Source organism: Protomyctophum bolini (assembly GCF_963924005.1).
Source record: "Protomyctophum bolini genome assembly, chromosome: 21".
NCBI classification, from domain to species: domain Eukaryota; kingdom Metazoa; phylum Chordata; class Actinopteri; order Myctophiformes; family Myctophidae; genus Protomyctophum; species Protomyctophum bolini.
The window spans coordinates 19767319-19791109 of NC_137882.1; the positions used below are offsets into that span (position 1 = coordinate 19767319).

A 23791-nucleotide genomic window follows, 5' to 3' on the forward strand; every position below is an offset into this window, starting at 1 on the left:
CCTTTAAATAATGAATGCCATGTAAGACATTCCAATGACGATGACAACAAAAAGTGTGTGTGTGTGTGTGTGTGTGTGTGTGTGTGTGTGTGTGTGTGTGTGTGTGTGTGTGTGTGTGTGTGTGTGTGTGTGTGTGTGCGCCTGTGCCAGAACAACCCATACATCCACTAGTTTCCTCTCTCAGATGCATGAAGGTGCGCTGCTGGGCTCCTCTCCCCTGCAGACAGTGATGGATCTGATTCATTTTAATGGTGGCCTCCAGTGCTCGCTCCTGGCAGAGGCGCTGTGACAGTGGTAAACTGGTGCTGGCTTGCAACGCTGTGTGCCTGGGCCAGCGGGAGTGGGATGGGGGGTTGGCGAGGGCCGACATTTAAGTTGGCTTTATTTCTTCGACGTTCGTGGTGGTTTTTAATTCCCTGTTCAACACCCGCTATACATCTCTCTCTCTCTTGTCTCTTTGAGCCCTCTTCTCTCTCTTGACACTAATAATACTGGGTTAAAATATATTTTCAATTGTTTTCCCCATATCATATTTTTTGAGTGGTGCAACCACTCCTACAACCAGCAATGTCCGTGTACCTGTTTGTTTGTGTACCTGAATGAGCACGAGTAATATGTGACTTATTTATACCAGTAGGGGGCGCCAGAAACAGAGAGAGGGGTAGTGCTGTGTCTCTAATGAGAGAGAGAGAGAGTGAGAGAGGGGGAGGGGGGGAATTGCACCACTCAGTTCACACGTGTGTGATTTTTGCTCTATGTGTGCGTGTGTACAGAATTCCAACTGTAAGATTGGTTATTGTCACGGACATAAGTCATTCTTTCCCTTTGCATACTGCACCAGAGCGCACTCGCCTATTAGTTTGCATTGCATTCAGAACGTGCCCTTAATTAAGAACCTAACTGCAGTTGTGTGTGGCTGGCTCTCAGCGGTGTCCCACTATTTACTGGCTGAAGTTGAACTGCACCGTGTCAGAGAAGTAACAGATAGAAGCGTACAAACTTTATCCCCGGGCCAAACTATATACCCCCCACCTCCGTGCTGACGCAATGACTGTCCCGTTTCTGGTTTAGCTTTACGCGCAGGACGCATGGAACCTATCTGTCTCCGGTCAGTGCGGATTGTTGTTTATTTGCATGGCTCAGAAAATAAGTAACAAACTAACATGAGAACATTATCGAGTTGTTGTTCGTCGGAGGAGGAGGTTGTGAATGTGGAAGGTAATAGCAGATTGTATTCTGATGATGTGCTAACTGCTGCTGTCTGCTATAAATCTTAATATAGACCTACTGTATGTCTTCTATTGTGTTCTGAAGGTCGGGCTGCTGTAGGCCTACTGCCACTAGTGTTAATGTTATATTTTGTATCGTGTTCTCGGGCCACTGCGCTGCGTGCCTGCACTGTTTAGTATTACATTTTTGGGCAGAGCATGCAGGGGGACATGGGGCTCAGGCCTGGTCCTCCTCCCTGCTCTAGCCACAGGACACACGCTCCAATTAGAGCCACTGCAACACTAATCAAACCTGATCCACAAGCCCTCGCTGCAGGGGAGAGGGTGTGTGTGTGTGAGCGTGCGTGCGTGCGTGCGTGAAAAGTAACAGTTTTGGACGTATGATGTTTCCACCTGACAGAGACGATACATTACACACATTCCCACATGTAACTCAACCATTGTATTCATCTATTAAAAAATATCACCATAACTCTGCAGTGCTTATTTCTGTGACAGCACTGTGTGTGCCAGATCAACTTCAAATAACCATAATGATACATAGATGGGTATAGATAGTAGGAAAATTCAGGATGAGGATTGGAGATAAAATTTTGATATTTCATAAGTCAGATCCTCTGGCGTGCAGCATTCCAGGGATTCCATATTGCTTTGGATATTCTCAGGCTATTGCTAGATTAGGAAACACCATGTCCATTATCAGTCTACTGTATCTGCTCATACCATGCTATTTGCCAAGGCTGTCAATCATAAATCAATGAGGCACCTCTTAGATATGGTATCACGCCACGGTATAAAAAACATATGCTGTTGCTGTCCGAGAGAAACCTCCTATCTCCATGTGTTACCTTTTGTGTGGTTTCCCGTAAATTAAAGGGACACTTCACCCTTTTTGCAAAAAAATATATGTTAATGACGTTTAGAAGCTTTAGAACACTTTCCTGGGGGTATTTATGTGTGTAATATGTGGTTTTAGATATTTTAGATTGTAGCAGTGAGCCTGTTGTCTCTGATGTCATGGACACTGGTCTCACTACCTTCCTGGACTACAATTCCCATAATTCTTTGGTGCACTGCTCCTCCTTGTGGATAGGGGGGAGAACTGTCTTACTGAGACAACATGTAGTCCAGGAAGGAAGTGAGCCCAGTGTCCATGACATCAGAGACAACAGGCTCACTGCTACAATTTAAAATATCTAAAACCACATATTACACACATAAAGACCCCCAGGAAAGTGTTCTAAAGCTTCTAAACGTCATTAACATATATTTTTTTGCAAAAAGGGTGAAGTGTCCCTTTAACACTCTACTTAATCACACTACAGCATCACACAAAAGCATCAGATGTACCATCAAATGTAGCAGATGAAGCTTCCAGCTTGCACATCTGCTACTATTGATGCTTTTATTTATTTTAACCTGAATGTTAACAGTTATGGACATATCAGGTTTCCAGCCGGCAGAGATGATAGATCATATTTTATGTGGATCAAACATCACCCACAGCCACGGGATGTAGGCCTGGAAATGTGAGACGTATCACAAATCTCGCACAGGTAATTGGACTGTTTGAAGATTTTCGCGCGGCAGCAGTCGCCATCCTAAAAGTCTCCCTCTAGCTATCTCAAAGCTCCCCTGACCAATGGAGGACAGATTAAAGCCCGATGGCGAGCTAAAGGAAGAGGCACGGCAGTGTATCATTCAAAAGAACGGGAAGGAATGTATTTATACCCCCTCTCCTATTCCCTCTCAATATCCACCACTTGTTCACACATCCCCTGGTTTGAGTCAATGTGCTATGTTATGCGCAATACTACTATTTTCCCCAGATTCCCTGAAAGTGATTCACACTTAAGTTGCGTGACCGCTGCCACACGCTGCAAAACAAAGCTCACAATGTGACGGCGGTGTGACACATTGGCGTGCGGTGTAAGGTGCCAATGAAAGGTTAGCTGCTAGCTGTTAGCTACCTGGTTGCCGGTGGCGAAACGCCGTGCCACTATGAGCTGGATCATGCCTCGCTTGTTGCCCTCTATGGACATGGACAGCCGCAGCGTTTCCATGGCTTCCTGGTTGGTGTTTCCCAGCAACGACTCCCCGTTGACGGCGACAAGTTGGTCGTTGACACGAAGGCGTCCGTCCTGTAAAAAACAACAGAGGGATCGGGACACTTTCTTAACACAGGAGCGCACAGGACGAAGTTCTCCGCCTTTTAATTTAGTAACGCCCAGCGCTCAAGACGGAGATTGATCAAAAATACGTAGATTATTGATATCAAAACCGATTGCATCGCTCCACAGGCTGGGAGCGTCTGTTGCATCGCTCCACAGGCTGGGAGCGTCTGTTTTGCAACACTCAATGTTGATTTCTGGTGGGACGTCATCGAAAATGTTCCCCATTTTAGCCGACGAAATGGTAAATCTTAAAACGTGAATAACTCTTGATGTAAATCATTCCAATTCTAAGAAAATGTGTCATACCTCCCTTTGTTGTCGATCACCTCAAGAGTGTTTATCTATCTATAGCTATAGGTCCGTCGCTAAATGTGCTCTGCTGCTATACATTGCTGGGCGCTATGATTTAATGGATTAAATAATAATGTTTTAGCCCTAGACTTCGTCGCGAGACAAATAGCAAATTAGGCTGTTAGGCTTATATTCTATCAATTACACACCCCGTGAAGCCTTGAATTCATGGAGATTTTGTCATTCCTAAGACAATAGGAGACTCAGTAGGAGCATTTTTGATTCCGCAAGTCATCCAATTATCGGCTCAGGAATGTGACAAAAACACACAATATCCATGAATTCAACGCTTCATGCTGGTGTGTGTAATTGTTGGGGCAAACTACTCCTTGTCGAGCTTGTCGATCTGCAATCTTTGCCATTTTTTAAAGGTCCCATTTGTTTTTTTTGGACTCCCCTACGTGTCTTCTATCCCCACAAAAAAACACATTTTGAACAATCAGGCTGCCTCATCATATTTTTATGTATAGAGGGTATGCGCATGCATAAAGTGAATGGCAAATCGAGTGGCAAATCGAGTGGCAAAGTGAGTGGAAAAGTGAGTTTAACATTGTTTAACGTCGTTTAATGCAATCAAATAGGACTTTTCTGTATGGATGTATGGGCTGTCAAGGCCAGAAAGTTGTTTTTTTTGCTACTCAGTAGAAGTTCCCGCATAACTTCGATGATGATGTCACGCGCATACCCTCTATAGTAGTCTCAAAACTGGCCAACTGATTTGGTGCTACTCGTGATGCTACTCCCTACTTGGTATAATCCCTCCCCCTCTCCAGTTCAGAGTTTGCATTTGTCTTTGGAGACTGTGGGGGTGGAGGGTGGGTGAACCATAATATATAATATAGTATAATGCCATAATATATAATGAGTCAAAGATGTGGGAGGGGAGTAGCTGGGATGAGTATGTGGCAGAGGGAATAATTTGCATACACAGCGCCCCCACCACATCAGGACATTGTGGTACTGCAGCTAAAACTGCTTTAGAAGTCAGACAGAAATGTCATGGACTGGTTATATGAGAGTGGTGATTGGGTTCAAACCCTTACCAATACATTTGAGGGACATAAACAATATATTAAATGTTAAAAACCGTTTTAAAATGCATGTTGTAGTTCCTTAAAATAAAAAATATATGAAAAATGAAGTGTCAAGTGTCTTCTCACCTTGCAAGCAGCCCCTCCATTGATGATGGACTTGACAAAGATGCCCAGGTCCTCGTGGTTCTCCTTGGACCTGTTGCCCTTGACACTGACCCCCAGCCCCGCCGAACCCGAGTCGTTCAGGGGGATCTCGAAGGTCATGAACTCTCGTGTGCCATCGGGGGTTAGCACCAGGTCATCTTCATCTGGCAGCTGTGGCAGGAAGAGAGAGAGAGAGAGAGAGAGTGTTTAGAATAGATCAAAGAACTGTACAAAATGGATCAAAGATGCGGAGGACATGACGCAGTGTGTCACTCAATGTCCGTGACAATGCTAGAAGCTTTTGTTTGACATTTTTCTTTTTGCACATCATGACAAGCATGGCGGACAAAGTGGAACACAGCGAGCAGGGAGGTAAAACAATAAAAGGTAAGGCAGGAACGAGAAGAGAGGCAGAGGAAAATCGACCATGTCACATATGGCGGCAAGCTGTCATTGTCAATTGCCCATACCGTCTACCTGAGAGCTTCTAATTCGTTCCTGCCACCGTTGAGCTAGCGATGTGTGAGCGGTGGTGGGCCGAGGGGAGAGAGAAACAATAAGAAAGAAAAGGAGGAAACTTTGAAAACGGCAGGTAGCAATTTGACGCTCGGAAACAAACGCCGCCTCCCTTTGAAACACTTGGTTTGAAGGATGATTTGTGATACATGTCTGGAGCCTGGCCTATTCCTTGGCCTGCGCCAAAGACAACGCCATGCCGCCTTCGTTGGAAGTTCCAGTGGAGAGACCCGTTTGTTTGTCCTTGTTGTACAACACGGCAGGTTGCTGAACCGCGCACCGCATGCCAACGGTTTCAACTGAGCTGCCAGGAGAGCTAGGTGAGGGATTGCCATTTAATGTCCCCACACCCACCGAAACATTTGAAAAAGTGGTCTGTCAAACGAGCTTTGGTGTTCCAATCTCCCCCACCTGACGTGTGTGTGTGCGTGTGTGTGTCTGTGTGTGTGTGTGTGTGTGTGTGCGCCTGTATACTGTATAAACTCACACAAACACATGTACAATATATATATATATAAATAAATGAACTCTTTGTGCATTACTTTTCCAACCATACAGTGGGAAGAAGAAAGGTGTGAAGGAAAACTAATGATGTGGAGAGAAACTGCAGGCATCAAGTATTGGCAGCTATGTCGTCCCCCCCAACCCCCTCCTCCTCCTATCCATTGCAGTACTGTGTTAGATTGGGAAAAACCTGGTATAGATTTGAAAACATTTTCAAATGATGCAGTGAATAGTTTTTGGTGGGAAGCGAGCTGCCTGAGCACCAGCCAAAGAAAGCTGGAGTAAATACTAAATAAGGCCGCAAACAGAAAAAGAATTGCTTTGATCGTGTCCACTTATTGTTTCTGAATCATTCCCTACAAGACAATGATAGCGTTTCATGTTTCATGGATAGCCAGGGAGAATCCTTTGTATATCTTAAAGTCTGAAGTGAGTGGTGCTGTACTCGTGCTGTAGTACTGTACTGTACAATCCCTCCTCCCTGGACTCCGTTTGTGCGTGCGTACGTGCGTGTGTGTGTGTGTGTGCGTGTGGCTGCTCAACAGTGACACTTGGTGGTCAACAAACGCTATTTCCGTACTCGGATGGACGGGCAGACAGACAGACAGACAGACAGACAGAAGCAGCCTGGGACACACATAGCTATCTATAGGAGTGGCTAGCACCACTCAAAAACATTCAAAAACATAAAATGCGTCACTATGCGACACATGACATTGTGAGCTTGGATATCTGCTTTTTCACTACCTTTGAGTGATGAAACACAGTTTTGATTGGTTTAGTATAATACTGCATGTACTGAATTAATACTCTCTCTCTGTGTGGAGCCACAGAGAGAGAGAGAGAGAGAGAGAGAGAGGGGAGAGGGGGAGCGAGGGCAGGGTAGAATAGGGGCTCAGTCAGAAGGTGTTGAAAAGCTCCTCCAACTGAACGCACCGCTGCGTCCTAATAACTCCTCAGCTCACGCTCCCTCCTGCGTTCCCCCACTATCCCGCAGCTTCTTTCTCCAAGCATACAGCTGTGAAGGGCACACACCTGGCCCACCGGGTGTGCGTGTGTGTGTTTGTGTGTGGATACGTGTATTATCCATTAGCCGTTAAACTCATTCACTGCCACCTGAGTAAATAAATAAATACACTCACTGTACTGCCAGTGATTCTCGTTACCTTTTAAGTAGTCACAGAATATTTATCTCCACTACGATCGATCCCCCGAACGTTGATAGACACGGAGCCTTTGACTGTGCTTTTTTTTTTGCAAACAGTCCATACGTTCAATAGTTAGTGTCCATTGAACACACGCACACACACGTGTCCATTTCAGTACCACAGCCCCATCTAGTCGTCTGTCGCAGAACGCCACCCATTTACGGCTGTAAGCCTTTACTTTGAAGCCGATTCCAGCTGATTTGGATTACTTCCGGTGTCACGGAATCACATCCGGGGCACATGTTTAGATACATTCGTTGTCCTCACGACCACTGAAACAGTCCCGCGAGGTTGCGATGATCTTTTATTGACCTCCAAAAACATGGATGTTTTGTATGATAACCTCAATTTGAGCTCAATTCCAATAGAAAAAGTGTTTTGGCCCTAGCCCAGGACGGAAAATGATCGATGCCATCACCAACGCTTTGTTATTAAACATTATAAACCCTTATCTCGTCCAATCTCGTCCTACTGTAGGCGATCTGTGATCAGAAAGTGCCAAGAGGATGCAAGAAGCAAGAAGGGCGAGGCCTCTACCTATAAACAATTATAAGTTTAGTGATAATTTAGTTTATAATAATTAGCCAACATTGTAGTCTTCTATTTCTGCATGACTGTCAGTCTCTGTGTCTATACATATCTCTAATGCCAAGTAGTTACCCTACTATTTTTTTTATACCACAACCCCATTTTATGGGGGAAATGTTTAGACACTTTATTTATAGTGCAATTTCAAAGTGTAAATATAAGAATATCATAAAGGTATATAGGCTAAGTGAGTTACAGGAGTCTTCCCGTCTCTCCATCTCTTTGATAAACAGGTAGGTGTATCATAAAGGTATATAGGCTAAGTGAGTTACTCTCCATCTCTTTGATAAACAGGTAGGTGTATCATAAAGGTATATAGGCTAAGTGAGTTACAGGAGTCTTCCCGTCTCTCCATCTCTTTGATAAACAGGTTTCAGCTTATATCAGAGTACCCATTCATCAGCTTCATTTTTATAGTGTTCCACTTTTACTCATTTCTTCATGTGTCATCAATTCCAATTGCACTTTCAATCTGCATCCGGTCTGAGTTCTCTATCCTGATTGGATAAAATTGGTATCCTGACAGTACAGTATCCATACAGTTTAGTTATGAAGCATTGCGAATGCATTTATAATATCCCTCATAATGCATTATAAATGTGGGCTTCATAGAAAGTGTTATACCAACGATTGCCGGGGACTTTTTCAGAATAAAAGGCGCTAAAGTGCCAAGCAGATGAGGCAGATTTTACTCTGAAAAGCTCCGCCTTCCCACATTTCTGCATGTACAACTCTCAACTGCGCATGTTTCTTTCCTTCCATGGAGCAACATGGCGTCGCCCGTACGGTCTTCGCGTCTCGTCCTCTTTAGACAGTCCTTGGCATAAACCAAGGACTGTCTAAAGAGGACAAGAAGCGAAGACTGTAAGGGCGCCGCCATGTTGATCACATGGTGCTCCATGGAAGGAAAGGAACATGCGCAGTTGCAGACCAAGGCTGCATAAAGCCCATTGCGCATGTTCCTTTCCTTCCATGGAGCACCATGTGATCAACATGGCGGCGCCCTTACGGTCTTCGCTTCTTGTCCTCTTTATACAGTCCTTGGCATAAACCAGGAAGTGAATGGTTTGCGCAATGGTTGCACAGCAAAACAGCTCCGGTACGGACGAGTAAGGCGTTGCCTAGCAACGGCCGCTGTCAAAAAAATGTTTTATCGATCGCATTTTATATCATTACAAAGGGCATAAAGACGTGTCCACACATCCTGGGCCTCCTACGGGTGTAATTATGAAGACGTGTGGACACGTGAGTAAATGTTAATAAAGAGCTGGATAGACAGTGAGACCTGGGCCGTTACTGAACAAACACACTATAGCAATGAGTACTATCAGAATATAGAGCTACACACGCATGCACTATGCATGCAATAATAATGAACCTACTGTAATAATACAGCCTAGTGATAGAAGTAGAATTTAGGTCCATGAACACCGAGGACTTTACTGTACTTGTTAGTGGCTTTTGAGTACAGGATGTGCCTGACATGGCATTGCACCTCGAGTGGCATATTACCAATGTCCATGAATGTCATTACAGACTTCCATGACCTGCATGCCCTCGGCAGTATTTCTGTGCCTCGGTTTCTTTGAGGACCGCGGCGAGGAGAACAAATGGACTTGCGGGAGCCGCCCGTTCCAACACCGTGGACCACATAGGAGCAATTAAACAGTACATTAAAATCCCCTCTTTATGATCATATCTCACTTGTCGCCCATCCATTAGCAGCTATATCTGCCAAGCAATGAGAATCTTAATTGCACAATTAATTCCAGCCTCTGATGGATGGTGACAGCCGAATTTCTGCTGCTCCGCGGCAAATCGGGAGCCGGGGATGGCAGGAGACAAATGCGCGTGACAGCATCACTGACAATTACAGCGGGCTAATGGGCCGTTTCATAAGCGGCGGCCCCAGTTGTCTGGATCAGAATCACGGCCACCATGTTTCCCCTTCCCTCCACAGCCAGCCAACTAATATTGCAACCCCCCTGTTGAACTGTAATTGCCGCAATCAGAGTCGCCCCATTTGAGATTGTTGCAGTTGAAGCAATCCTATTTATATTAGTCCCGTTTCGGTTTTGCTTTCCACCCCAAAAACAAGTGCACCATTGTTTTGCAATTCCAAGTGTTTGGCAGGGAAACTCGGGAGGTGCTTTCCTCTGAAAACGGCTGGCAATTACGCCCTGTAGATAGCATCTCTTAGTGCTTAGTCACTTACCTGGCTCGTACCACGGAATTTGCAACTCGTCAGCGGCGCCTTGCGGCACGGTGCGCTTGGTGTTTTAGGACCTGTCTATAGGATTAAAGCTGGAAGAGATCCATTTACAGAGAGAGAAATTAATTGATACTCTCTAAGTTCTCTTGTTTTGTAGCTTTTACCCAACATGCAAAAAAAGGAAAACCTGTCGAGCTTTCAGGTGGCCTTTACCGTTCAGCGGTCATCTGTTCAGAAACCATCCCTGGGTTTCACATGGACTCTGACACCTTAACCAATGCAAACCTGGAAAGCATTTTAGATTTTAGCTATTCAAAAATAGCACATTATACAAGCTCATAACTCAAATCTTTGCTTATGGGGGTCCATGGTACAAAATATTTTGAGATGGGGTCCCCACGAGATGGGGAATATATCATTTTGAGGGGCCTTGACATAGAAACATATGTTTTTCAGGAAACTTTTAGGATTTAGAAGACATTTTTTAATTTGCTTTTGAAACAGGAGGCTCACTCTATATAATAAGGTTTGTCTGGGAGGTGATTTAACAGCAGCGCTCTGAGTTTACATCACAATTATTAAAACTTTTTTGGTGATATTTTTAAGCTGGTGACAAACGGCTCTAGTCTTCGAGGAGAGTAATGTGTGTGCCGCGCATGCCAACAAAATGACACGGCTGGTGTTTAGATAATTAGATGTCTCCCGGAGTAATGGCCTTTTTGTGAGGATGAGGTAACGTGTCGCAACTTTTTAGCTAACAAAGTGGAAAACACAAAAATTCTTCCTCGTCTCGGAGGCCAGACAATTCAAGTAAAAACTTGGCAAGCACCTTTTTTGTGAGATGAGTCATTGCTCGTACGCCCAGAGCTGATAATTTGTGGCGCTCACCTTTGTGCCACTTTGAATCCACACCTTCTATAACAATGAATACCCAGACTTTTCCTCTGGTGATCTAACTTCATGAAGAGGCCATCTGTTGAAACATAATTAAACATAAATCGTGCGATTGCTCCGGTGTGTGTAGAAATAGCTGACCGGCCGTTCCGCTCGTGTAGTTCCCTGAAAAAACGCCCTTGGAATACAAGGAGAAGCCATGCATATCACAGACATCCATTTGGAGGAAGTATAGTGTGCAGGGTTGAGACTATATGATGCCCTGCAGAAATTGCAGTGCTGCCCATAGCATAGCATGGCAGAGCTCCACAGCTTTAACCACTTCTTAAACCCTATTATAGAATATACCATGTTGAACATGGTCCCGCAGGGCTCTATCCTCGGCCCCCTCCTTTTTGGCTTTCAGCATCAAATCTCTTCTCCGAAAACATTGGTCTGTTTTCCCCTGTACTCCGCTCCCCCCGTTTTCTATTCACAACTTTACCTCTTTCATCGACATCGACACGTTTGCTAACACCCAGGGCTGATGTGTTTCTCCCACCATATTAAGGACTTTCATACCATTGTTTTTTTTTTTTACTACAATCAAAGTGAAGAACCTTGTTTGAAAACATGCTCCCTGGAAATGAAAGCCAATGCCACATGAGAGCACATTGGCGCACAAGACCTGGTAGATGATTTCTGAGCGCTAGTCTCAGAGATGATGCCACCTGTTTTTGTTTATGCCGTTCCCAGCAGCTGTTACTATAATTATGCTGGCGGTACGACACGGGGAATGGGTGGGATGGTGGGAGGGGGGGGTGGTGGGAGGTATCATGCTATGCTGATAAACGGTAGTTTAAGGCTACTTATGGCGACTGGCTTTCTCACCCGAGGGGGGGCTTTTCAGGGTCTGTCTCTGAAACACTGTGGGATGAGGTGTACAAAACCATGCTGTTTTGCCTCATGATGTGTGGCTACACATTATGTTTTGCTGATACTTCATTCCATATAGATGTCCACAGTGCTTGACGCACTTAAAGGACCACTTCACCACTTTTCAAACTATCTTCATATAATAGGTCCTCACTAATAATCATGATAAAATGACACAATGTTTCTCTACTCAGTCTGTGTCAAGCCAACTCCATTGCGTACGGTATGTCCACTGTGGGCAGGTCATCATAATTATGCTGTGTTCAAAGACGGTAGCCATTGTATAGCGTGATCAGTGGTGTAGGAGCCGTAATGTGTGGCATTCTAATGTGCTATTATGATTGACGTAAGGTATGTCACTTTAATGGGCACTGCACAGGTAGTGGGCGTGTCACCGGGGCTGGGGCGCTGCCACTCTAGTTTCATGGCGTTACCTGTCACTTGGGTGAGGGAAGTTGGATAGAGAGAGGAGGTGAGCGTGGGAGAAGACAATTCTGTTGACCGTATCAATCGCACCTATTATTCACCTTAACAACCACGTTCAGTTATATCTAAAGCCTAGGAACTGTTGTAACTTACGTGTGGTGACAAGAATAAATGGTAAAACCTACAGCTGGAATGGACCTGAATTCAGTGCGTGCGCGACTGCGCGTCATACAAGCGTCTCTTTAATCTCATGTTTAGCTCCTCGCGGCGGCCTATAAACCGCCGCAACAAGTGGTTCTCAAAGTGGGGTCCGGAGACACCCTGGGGTCCTTGGGGGGTGTTAATACAGCATCTGCGATAAATAAATAGCAGAGGTACATTTTTTGAATAATTTTGAATTTAACGCAAAGCTTCTCTTCATGGCACAAAACATTTTCACGGCCAAATAAATATGACTTTGGGGGTCCTCGACATGAAACCACCGATACTAGTGTACACACTACCCAGGCTCTCTCCTACACAGGTTGATAGCCTATATTCTCCCAATGAGCCAAGGATTCTAATTAGACAATACACGCAAAGATTAACAGTCAGTTTTCTGATCTACAGATCTACAGTATAGTAGCTGGTTGTTGGTCCAACATGTTCTTATCCTTCTACGATGGATGACCACCATCTGACGACGTGGAGACACTGAGCTACTACCTCTCCCTGCACCTCCCTCCCAGCATCTCACTGCAAGAGACATTTTGTTTTTGAAGCTCAGAGGTGTTTAATATTCACTGATCACTCCCTTTGTGAAGAAGCCATCCTGAGTGGGAAATGGCACCAAAGGAAAAATGTGTGTTTCAATACTTATCGCGTAATCGTATAGTGTATATTCGCAATTACACCCCTGGCTGGTTTCTTTTAGCTCCCTTTTTAAATTTGCTTCCAATGACCTTTTATGTCGCAACAATTTTTGGGCCAGCAGGGAAAGAAGTTCTCTAGTGGTGTTAATTGTTTTCGGCACCGATGTGCGGAGAGCTCTGAGGTGTGCATGTGAATAAAAATGGTTGTGATTAATTTGCCCTCCCTCCTCTCTCTATCTCTCTCTATCCATCTCTTTCTAACTCTCCCTCTGCCTCTCTCTCAGTCCTCTCCCCATTTCAGATCGTACACACACACGATAGCAGGTGTCACGTTAAGTGAGGCGGTAACTAAACAAAGAAGTCTCATTTAGCATGCTGGGGACTCTGTTTGCCAGACTGATGAGCCTGGCTCATTTCCTCCGCTGTCCTCCACCCAGCCTCGTCTCGTCTATTCACAGCACCGTGCAGCCAACCTCCCCTTGAGAGGACAATAGAGCGTAATAAATGGGACATTCACACCGTCACAATGTTAATTAACAAAGGACTTGTGCCCATAATGGACTGTGACTGCATGGGAGGCAAAGTGAGGGCCTGGTCAGGCTGGCTAAACACGATGCTGGGGGAGGGGGTGGTCCCCACTGTGCAGCCAGCAGGTCACTGAAGAGATTTCCCTGAGGCTGTAGGTGATCGTACAGGTGGACTGGTGCTGTGTAAGGGCTTGGAAATAGGACCCATATACGGATCCATTTGGTTCCATTTTTACACTTTTCAGGCTGCGACCCCTAACATAATCATCTTTGAACTTGCGGCACCACCACCACCAACCTGACAAGCACTTGGCATTGTAGACATTACATTTAGTTCCACAGATAAATACTGTGAAAATAGCCAAACTTCAAGCTCACAGCGTCTCGCCCAGCGAGACCGGAGACCCCCAAGTTTGGGAACCACTGAGTTCAATGAACACTTTTTTACAGTTACAGTGATTACATAGTGTTGTAATTTTGCATGGTTCGTCACCTGAACGCATGAGGCAACCACAAATACAAACGCTGGAGTGGAGACCGATGTTTCCCAAGTTGTGACAAAAGTCCATTCCAGCTCGTTTTGCACGACCAGCAGCAAACATGTATTCGCATGGTCCCCCTAACCGTATCAGAATGCCATGCACACAAATCTGCATGCTCGCCCTAACCGTACCAGAATACCATGCACACCAACCTGCAATATGCTCGCCCTAACCGGAACAGTGTACCATGCACACAAACCTGCATGCTCGCCTTAACCAGAGCAGTGGTACCATGCACACAAACCTGCATGCTCGCCTTAACCAGAGCAGTGGTACCATGCACACAAACCTGCCCGGGGATACGTGCATGCGCCCAGGCTCAGCTCGGAACAACAAATTGCCTTTTTTTCCATCTTTCTTTTTCGCTCCCTTTTCTCCCTGAAGTGAGTTTGAATGCAGGACTGCGCAGCAGAATTGGTGCAGCGAGGCCTGTCAGCCCGGTCTGACAAACTCATTCTAGGCCGCCAGCACTTGTTCCTGTCTGATGAAAATGTTACGCCGTTCGCTCATTCTCTGCCTCAGCCCTGGCTGTTCCCAGAACACAGCGCTGAGTGGATGCTTATTCTGTCATCATTTTGGAGACGCACGCACGCACGCACGCACTAGACACATTTTGCCCATCCAATTATGACCAATTTAATTTGTACATCTAATATATTATTGTCCTCTATTCTGAGGTTAAAAGCTTCCTCAGGGACAATTTTATATAAAGTCTTCATTCATTATAGATAAAAGAATTCCACTTCTACTTGCCCAGTGACGCACACATCCACTTATCAAGAGAGGGTTTTTTTGGAAACCGCTTGTATATGGAAAAAAAAGAGGTTGCTATTCTTGGATACATTGGCAAACACAACACAATCATTCACGAGCCAGCGGTTTGAGTTGAGATCAGATCTGAGAGTTATGAATGGCCAAAACAATAACTCCCTGTGACATCTCTTAAACAATAGCTCCCTGTGACATCTATTAAACCTGTAGCCCAGCATAATCGTCTCTGTCGGAGGGGAACCTCATATGTCCAAAACTGTTACGTTTCAGTATTCAAATTAAAACATAGCAAATGTGGGGGCATGGTGGTGCAGACGGTAGCACTGTCGCCTCACAGCTAGGTCCCGGGTTTGATTCCCGCTGGGGACGTTGTGGGCGCGTTCTCTCATCTGCGTCATCAGCGCCAATACGCTAGGTGGGGTTGGCTAAAGGGCCTTTCTGTGTAGAGTTTGCATGATCTCAAACATGCAGTAATCCTGGTCTCTATACTGCCTCCCACCCGCCGGATGGAAAGGAATTGGTTGGAAAAACGTCTTTCTTCCACACGCTACGCCCTACCTTGGAAACTCCACCCTTATCAGGTGATAAGCGGCCTGCTCATTCCTCATGCATTGAAGGAAGCATGAGCTCAGTGCGGGGCTCTCCCCAGGTTGGCAGAGGGAGAGTAGCGCCCAGGATTACAGTTTAGGGCCTGAACTGTAATCCTGGGCGCTACTCTCCCCCTATTTTAGGCAATTGGCACCAGGTGAAAAATGGGTTACAAAATCGTGGGATAAAAAAATAAGCTCAAAACACGTCGCTTCGCGATTATCTAAAATAATTGCAATTAGGCCTATCATAATTGTGACCAACCTATGCGTGTGTGCGTGTAATGTCATCACATTTACAGTTTAAAACATTACAGTGTGGTCGAGGGAAGTGACATGAATGATGCCACGTGCGCCTGTGCTCGTATAGTACACGTGAGGCGTGGGCGTGCTTGTGCGCGCCAGCGTGTGCAAAAACATACTCTTGCCCCATGCACGTGCGTCGCGCACACAGATTTATTCACCCCTCCACAGTGTATGACAGTCAAGGCAATTACATACCGCGCTTTTCTGCCATGCTTTATTTGCAATAACTGTCACTTGTCAGAGCCCCACCCCATCCGATATGATTTTCATGAGCACACGTGTATGGATTATTGAGATCCGCGAAAGCCCCCAGTTAGGAATTGTATGTGTGATGGAGAGAGAAGAGAGGGAGCGAGGGGCACAGCAAAATGCTAATGTTGCAAAGAGAAGTAATGAAATATTAAGCTTGCAGTGTCAACTCCATGACATGCAGCCACATAAGTTAGTTAGAGAGAGAGTGAGACGGAGAGGAAGACAGGTGGATTATTAAGATGGCCGCCTCTCGGTGATGTGTTTTTCTAACGCTGTCACGCCAGGAGAGCACAGAGGATTCACCCTCACATGACGACACTCCACACCCCCACCTCACAGTCCTGACATATTGTCGCTGGCGGGCAGTAAATTAAAGCCTTATACTTATAAAAGTGTCAAAGGCAGCATATCTACAAGCTCGCATAGATCTGCTATTTTTTCATCATTTCTAATGTGAATCCTGCAAAGTAACAGCTTTGGACGTACAGTATGAGGTTTCCACCCGACAGAGACGACATCCCTGTGGATCTCTCAGCTGGAACCGATGCACCCTCAGCTCTCACGGCATCCAGACAGCTACAGCAACAAAAGAGGCCCTTTTCCTACCACCAGAAAGGTCACTGCTTTGAACCCCGCCACAGCCAACGTGTCCGTCTGCAGCCAGTGTGCCCTTAAGCAAAGTGCAGATGCCATTGTGCCTGCTCATTTACTGCATGTCACTATGGATAAGCGTATCGCCTATACTGCAAATGTCATCTTTATTGTGCTGTTGACAGGTGCCAGTTTCCCGCTCAGATTTGGCTGACCTCCCGTGCCCGTGGGGTAATTGGCAGATGTCGTGACAGCTCTGACAGACTACAAGTCACTCAATCCCTCCTTTTCCGCCAACTTTTGCATTTGGTTAAATGTGAGTGGAACTGGGAGGCATAGCGCATTCCTTAAAATGCAACACTATCTCACCCCCAAAAGTCATACTGTGCAAAAGGTCTACTTAAAACGGTGCGCCATCGCAGGCAGAATTTAGCCACAGGAGGCACCGGTGAGCGAGCTTAGGCGAGCGAGTCCCCGTGCTGAATGTTGCAAAGTCTGCCCGAGCCGACGCAGCGGTGTCCGAGTTATGTCCCGATAGCGACAGAATCGTAATTAATCATATATATTCCTGTGCAGGAAAAAGGCATATTGTGACTTGCAAGCTTGTACATCGGCTATATTTAAAAAAAAAATTGAAAGTCTGAGAATCACACCATTCACTGAAATGGCCTCAGGTCTTAACACATTGACAGAACGTGAAAATGTTTCACTCCGTCCGTCTCCGACTCTCCACGTTATCTTGGATTCTATTCCCAGATTGCGTTTTTTGTTCAAAACAAGCAGTATTCAATGGCTAAAGAACAGATGATCGTGTTTACAAAAAGCATTTTCCGGTGAAAGAAAAGAAATAGCCGTCGTTTACATCCGGGACACATTATGGGTCACATGGGTCGACACAATGAGGTAAAAACACTGAAAAACACTGGGGGAGGAATTCATTAATGATTACCTGGCAATCAATGTGTTAATGGCTTTTAAAACAGCTCTTTATGGTGCGGTCGCCGACCCCCCCAGTGTAAGTGTGAGTTGTATTGGTTCTAGACGTGCTGTAAGGAGGCCGTGTGCCCACTGTCAAGAGACGCTGAATGGAGGCTGGGCGGGGGCAGTAGCCTCACCATCTGTCGCCCGACAGCCAAAGTCACCCTGGGATAACTGGGAGTGTTAACGCACAGAAGTATCAACTGTGTGTCTGTCTGTCCGGCGTGCGTGCGTGTGCTGCGCGTGCGTGCGTGCATTACTACCGTGGTGTAAAAAAGTATTACCAATGTTCAATAATTTTACTTCTACTCCACTACATCTCAGAGGCAAATATTGTACTTTTTACTGAAATTATTTGAAAACGGCAGCCTGGTTGGATGTTCACCAAAAATCGCAGATCTACAAGCTCACGCATATCGCTGTGGGGCATGTTGTGAGCTTGTAGATTGGCTATTTGGTTTTAGGGTTAAAAACATACAAAAAAATCTGACCATTCTGAAGTGAGTAGGGCTGTACTGTACTCGTGCTGTAGTACTGTACAGTAGGCCTATACTGTACAAGCCCTCCTCCCTGGCCTGTGTGTGTGTGTGTGTGTGTGTGTGTGTGTGTGTGTGTGTGTGTGTGTGTGTGTGTGCGTGTGCGTGTGTGATGCTGCACAACAGTGCCATCCAGTGGTGAGGTGTTTCAGCTGTCCTGCTCATGACAGACACACGCATACATAGGGAGGGACGGACACACATAGCTACGCAATGGAGTGGCTGCACCACTCAAAAAAATGGCATTCATAATTCACAAGGATAGCAATACAAAGGAGCAGTGTGTGTACATGTGTGTGTATGGAAGAGAGGGAGAGTGTATGTCTGTATAGACTATAGGTGTGCGTGTGTGCTTGCGTGCGTGCATGCGTGCATGCGTTGTCTGTTCCATCAGTGTGTATGTGGTGTCGTGGTGTGTGTGCTGGGTCTATCAGATAGTGGGAGGTTGACCCTGGAGAAAAGCTCTGTGTTAATGTGATTCTGAACCTATCTGCCCTTATCCTCCACCTGATGGCGGGGTAGGGGAGGGTCGTGGAAGGATAATAATGTTTGTCCTGACGGCCTGTCTCCAACATCCATCCCCCTGTTCTCTGGATCAGGTATTAGGGACTTTAAGCAACGGCGGCTATGGTAGTCGGCTCCGGTAACCGGAAATGGATCCGTGCTCGATACATAAACCTGCTTGCCGTCACAGCCCTTTCAAGTTTCTACTATGGGAGAACCTAATGTACACTTACACGTAGTGTCTACAACGCCATGTCATAACCATGTTTATTGAAATTATAGCTGTCATACATTTACACCGATTGCTCCATCACCTCTCTTATGCTGTGTAATAAGTTGGCATGCTCTGAATGAAGAAATAACACTAATACCATGTCACATTAACGTTGTTTATTAAAACGGTTTTAGAATAACAGATTGCTCCAGCACCTTCCTCTTTCCACTGCTGAACATGTCCAGTGCATGTAAGAATTAAGCAATATCGGCAAGTTAGCTGACGCGCGACGGGGTGTTTAAAAAAATGTGTTTATGTTTGACACATGCTGCATAGACGCGTCACCATGGGAACCAATGTCGCCGTCGCCGACGGCTGTTTGCTTTACGATGTTGACAGCTACGTCGAGGGCGTCATAGCCGCCGTACTTCCGCCTAGCGGAGCCGTCCTGAAAACCGTCGTTGCTTAAAGTCCCTATTAACAGAGTGTCCCCACCATCCATCCCCCTGTTGCCTGGATCCGGTATTAACAGACTGCGTGTCCGTGGAGACAGTGCAGTGAATGGACCGTCAAAACCAGAGGAGAATAGAGGTGAGATGAGCAGACTTGAGATAGGCGCAGCGGTTTTCAAACTATTTGTCGCCTTACATCGGGCGACTTTCAAACTATTTCACGGTCATGCAGTCAAGTTATAACAAAATATCGTCACGCCGGCTTCACCGTTCACTGTGCAGGTTCTGGTGGCTTGGTTCGGAGTTGTGGGAAGCCATTGGCGACCCCTCATTGGCTGGCCTTTAGTCAATAGGGAGAAAGTGACGAGTAGTCACTAGGCGTGTGTTTATTGACAGCTTGTTGCCAATGCAAAACAAATAAATATGAAGGAGTGGACAAGTCTGCATGCGTGATCAAAATAAATATGTGCGGCAGATCAAAGGAAATGAAGCACTCTTGTGCACTGCCACCAGTACCAACTGGATACCAACTATATCTGATCATGGTGTCATGCACTACATGTACAAATGTTTATCTATTACCTGTAAGTATGCTTAGAAACTAGTGTTGATTGTTCACAATCACAAGTGGCTTATTTTGAAGAGGAAGAGGAAGTCTGTTTCGGTTGTTACCAAGCTGCCATGACAAATCGTTATGATTCCGTCCGGAGCTCTGGTCTAACCAAGTAAACAAGAACCCATGTGGATTCAAAGCAAGATTTTAGCTCATATATTTACAATATGAAAACCATCTGTGAAGTACGTTAAACATGGAACCTCCGCGGCATTAGGTGAGTAGTTCATACTGGCTCAGAGTAGAGACATCCAACCTCAGTGCGCACCGAGCGAACATCTCCAGGTGCTCCCCTGAGAACTAGCCCAAAAAGATCTGCACGCCTGTCAATATAACTGTGGTTCAAAGGACACAGGCATGGTGTGTGTGTGTGTGTGTGTGTGTGTGTGTGTGTGTGTGTGTGTGCGCGCGTACTGACCACCTCTCTGGGCAGATGGGGGTCCTCCTGGCGCAGCACCAGCAGGGTGACGGTGCCTCCCATGGGAGTGGCGCGGAGCAGGGCCACCACCTCCTCCTGGCTCTTACCACTCAGGTCCACTTCACTCACCTGGACACAACACACACAGGTCATTCCAAAGTGTAGGGGCCCTGGTGGCTCAGAGACCGATTACTTTCGTAGCCAATCTGCACTGGACATAAAACGAGGGGTGGTATATTCCCAAATGAAAACACGATGATTGTGGTTTCAGACAATCAGAATCAGCTTTTCACATCACAGATTTACAGAGTAAAAGAGTGCATAGTGCATTTTGTGCATAGTTCCATCGTAGTAGTGCACTCTCTTGACTCTTGACTATGGAACAGCATTTACTCAAGTACTGTACTTACTTGTGTAATCTTTTGGTATTTGTACTTTAATGGAGTACTTACAATTTTCAATACTTTTACTTCTTCTCCTCTACATCGCAGAGAAATGTTGTTGTACGTTTTACTCCACTACAATTAGTTGAAAACTTTAGTTAGTAGTCTAGTAAGTAGATAGTGATTATTATTTCGAAACCACTTCAAACCTATGCAGTAATACTGTGGCACGTATTAATTAAAGAACTTGAGAAATGGGACCTTATTTGGGACCGTAAATGGGACCGTATATTTTGATGCCAATACTTTTGAATCTTTTTGATCTTGTACTGATCTTCTACAATAGGGTATTGATACATTTACTTAAGTAAAGCATGTGTACTTCAATGACTGATTTATTCAGCAATTCAAAGTCATAGTATAGTCCAGGAGTCGGCAAATACTTTTGGCCTCAGGCCAATGTTTTCCTACAGCATTTAGATGGCGGGCCAGATAATATAATCAAAGTCTACTTTAAGAAATTGATAGTTAAAAGGTTTTTACTGGAACTCCATGACGAACTGCCTTATAAGACACACAGTTGCGATGAAGGGAACGGCTCAAAATAAACGAGCTATGGTGGCATAATATACTGTAAACAAGCAGTTGTTTCTTTTATAATACATTTATGGACTTACCATGGAGCCCAGAGGAGCCAAACCCTAATTCTAATATTTGCACATCACATTGTTAAGCTAAATGAATACTTCATCATAATGACGATGGTCACTACAAGCTCACCATAACCCGACCCGTTGTGAGATGATCAGCTATATTAGGCCCGCAACGCTGTCAAATGACAGAGCATAAACTGAGCTGTAATTACTGGATAGATTGGCTGCAGCTGAGGAACTATGTCTATAATATAGACATAGCTCCTCAGCTGCAGCCAATCAGTCCTGCAGGCTGCACATATTATGTGCAGCCTGCTTTCTTCGTGTTGGCTAAACATTTGACATCGTTAGGAAGACTAAGAAACAAGGGCAATATTTATTCCAAAAGCTTAAAGAGGAAAATACGCACCTCCTGCAGCCTGTCTCCCGCCTTCAGTCGGCCATCTTGGATGGCGGCTCCTCTGGCGAGGATGTTTTTGACGAAGATGGGTGCGCTGCCGCCTATGGGCACGTCTCTGGTCGTGATGCTGAATCCGAGGCCTTCTGGACCTACAGGGAAGGAAAGAGAACCATGAAGGAGGAGTTATTAATGTCCCGTATCCTATGGCAGGGGTCTTCAGGCCAAGGACCCCGTTAGCTGAGAGAGAGATGAAGCAGGGAGTCGGGGACCACCCAACCCATACTATATAAAATGTTGTTGCACATTAAACTTTTTCACAGATTCCATGTAGTTTCAAACCACTCAAAATTCACTCAGTACTTTGTCTGCCTGATCAACAAGCTTGTAGATCTGCTAATTTTTTTTAAATAAAAAAGCCTATCACACGATTTGGCAGCCCCCCTGTACTAACTCTGAGCACCCCTTAGAGGTCCCGGACCACTTGTTGAAGACCCCTGCCGTATGGTTTGGTAATATCCTATTCCTAGCATGAGGAAACAACATGCAGGGATCAAATTATGGTGTAGTGCATGTGCCGAGTATCCTGCAGTTCATAAAAGACACTGGGATTTCACTGGTTTACCATTAGGGTGTGGCACCGAAAATCCCTTAAGGAGAATTTCTCATTTTTTACATGTGTCGATATCTAAATATAAAGTCAAACAGATGAATGAACCAAAACCGGGTGCTGTTTATGATGAATGCATGTGGACAGCAAAGCCACACTGTTGCAAGTTATGGTCAAATTAAAAGGCAGGTTAACCATAGAGGAATGACTGATTACACGTCTCTGGGTGATTCCAAATGTCAGACAACGCCAACGGGCCCTTGAACTGAAATGACAGATGTTTATCGTGTCCGCTCTTTCCTGAAAATGCAGTTTTTCTTAAAGATGGAGTGCCGTGATCTGAAAAATAAACCCCTGAGAAAATCATGGCACTCCATCTTTAATCATTACTGTCACTGTGCCTATAAAAATATACAGTAGATTAATATAAATTCTACCCGAAGCCTTCAATCCCAAAGTACAAATGTGTGCATAAATGTGCGTACAATCGCAGCCCGTCAATATCACGAGTCATGAAGGTACTAGACCACAGAATAGGAAGAGGCAAACATAAAGCTATTGACGTATCCATGCTGATTGCTTTGGGTTGGGTAAGCTATGACCTTTATTGTTGATCAAGCGAATATGAATTGTTGCTGTGGAAGACATAGGCAAATCCAATAACGGTTAAATTGGGAGGATTTCTGCCATGACCTTTACCGTTGACTGGACCTGTAAATAGTCAATGAAAAACAACGTGTGTGTGTGTGTGTGTGGGGGGATCAAAATGTCACCCGATTTATAATGTATCCTAAAATTGATAGTTTGTCATGAGTGGTTCTGTTTATTGTTGCTGTTGTGCAGATACCTCCTATCTTCGTATTCTAACGTTTTGTGTTTTTCCATAAATTAACTCCGTACTTAATCATACGACAGCATCACACTGTACAAAAGCAATTTAATCTAGATCCACGTCATCGATCTGCTGCTCTTTATGCTTTTGAATCCTGAAAAGTAACAGTTTTGAGCGTACGAGGTTTCCACCCGACAGAGATGACAAAGTCCCGGATTAGCAGATGATCATTAACACCGATGTGGGAGTTATTTCTGTATCGCTCTGGCATCAACCTCGCTGGAATGAATCTCTCACATAGAATCCTCCTCCCTGACACTGAAGGAACATTCGCCGGTTGTTTGCTGCTTGGTATTCATGTCAGAGAGGTTGCTCATTTCTCAGAGCTGTCAGTATATCTCTGATGCTTCATCATAACCAACTGACTGACTGACTGACTGACTGACTGACTGACTGACTGACTGACTGACGCTCTCCGGGTGTCTGTCAGTCAGACGGTGGTAGTGTTTATGCCGTGGAGGCACACAAGCGATAGAGAGCCCTAACTGGCAACTTTGTCACCGCTTCCATAAAAACCGG

The 23791-nt window shown here is 45.3% G+C and overlaps 1 protein-coding gene across 2 annotated transcripts in view; it reads right to left on the reverse strand.

Moving 5' to 3' along the window:
• LOC308336535 (partitioning defective 3 homolog) overlaps positions 1-23791 on the reverse strand; it is a 462106-nt gene that overhangs the window by 195963 nt on the left and 242352 nt on the right. For both annotated transcript variants that reach the window (XM_080793921.1, XM_080793920.1), the window contains 4 exons: positions 21783-21922; positions 20338-20466; positions 4915-5103; positions 3200-3370 (listed from right to left, as the gene is read on the reverse strand). In XM_080793921.1, coding sequence (XP_080650047.1) covers positions 3200-3370; positions 4915-5103; positions 20338-20466; positions 21783-21922 — 629 coding nt within the window. The remainder of the gene's footprint in view (positions 1-3199; positions 3371-4914; positions 5104-20337; positions 20467-21782; positions 21923-23791) is intronic.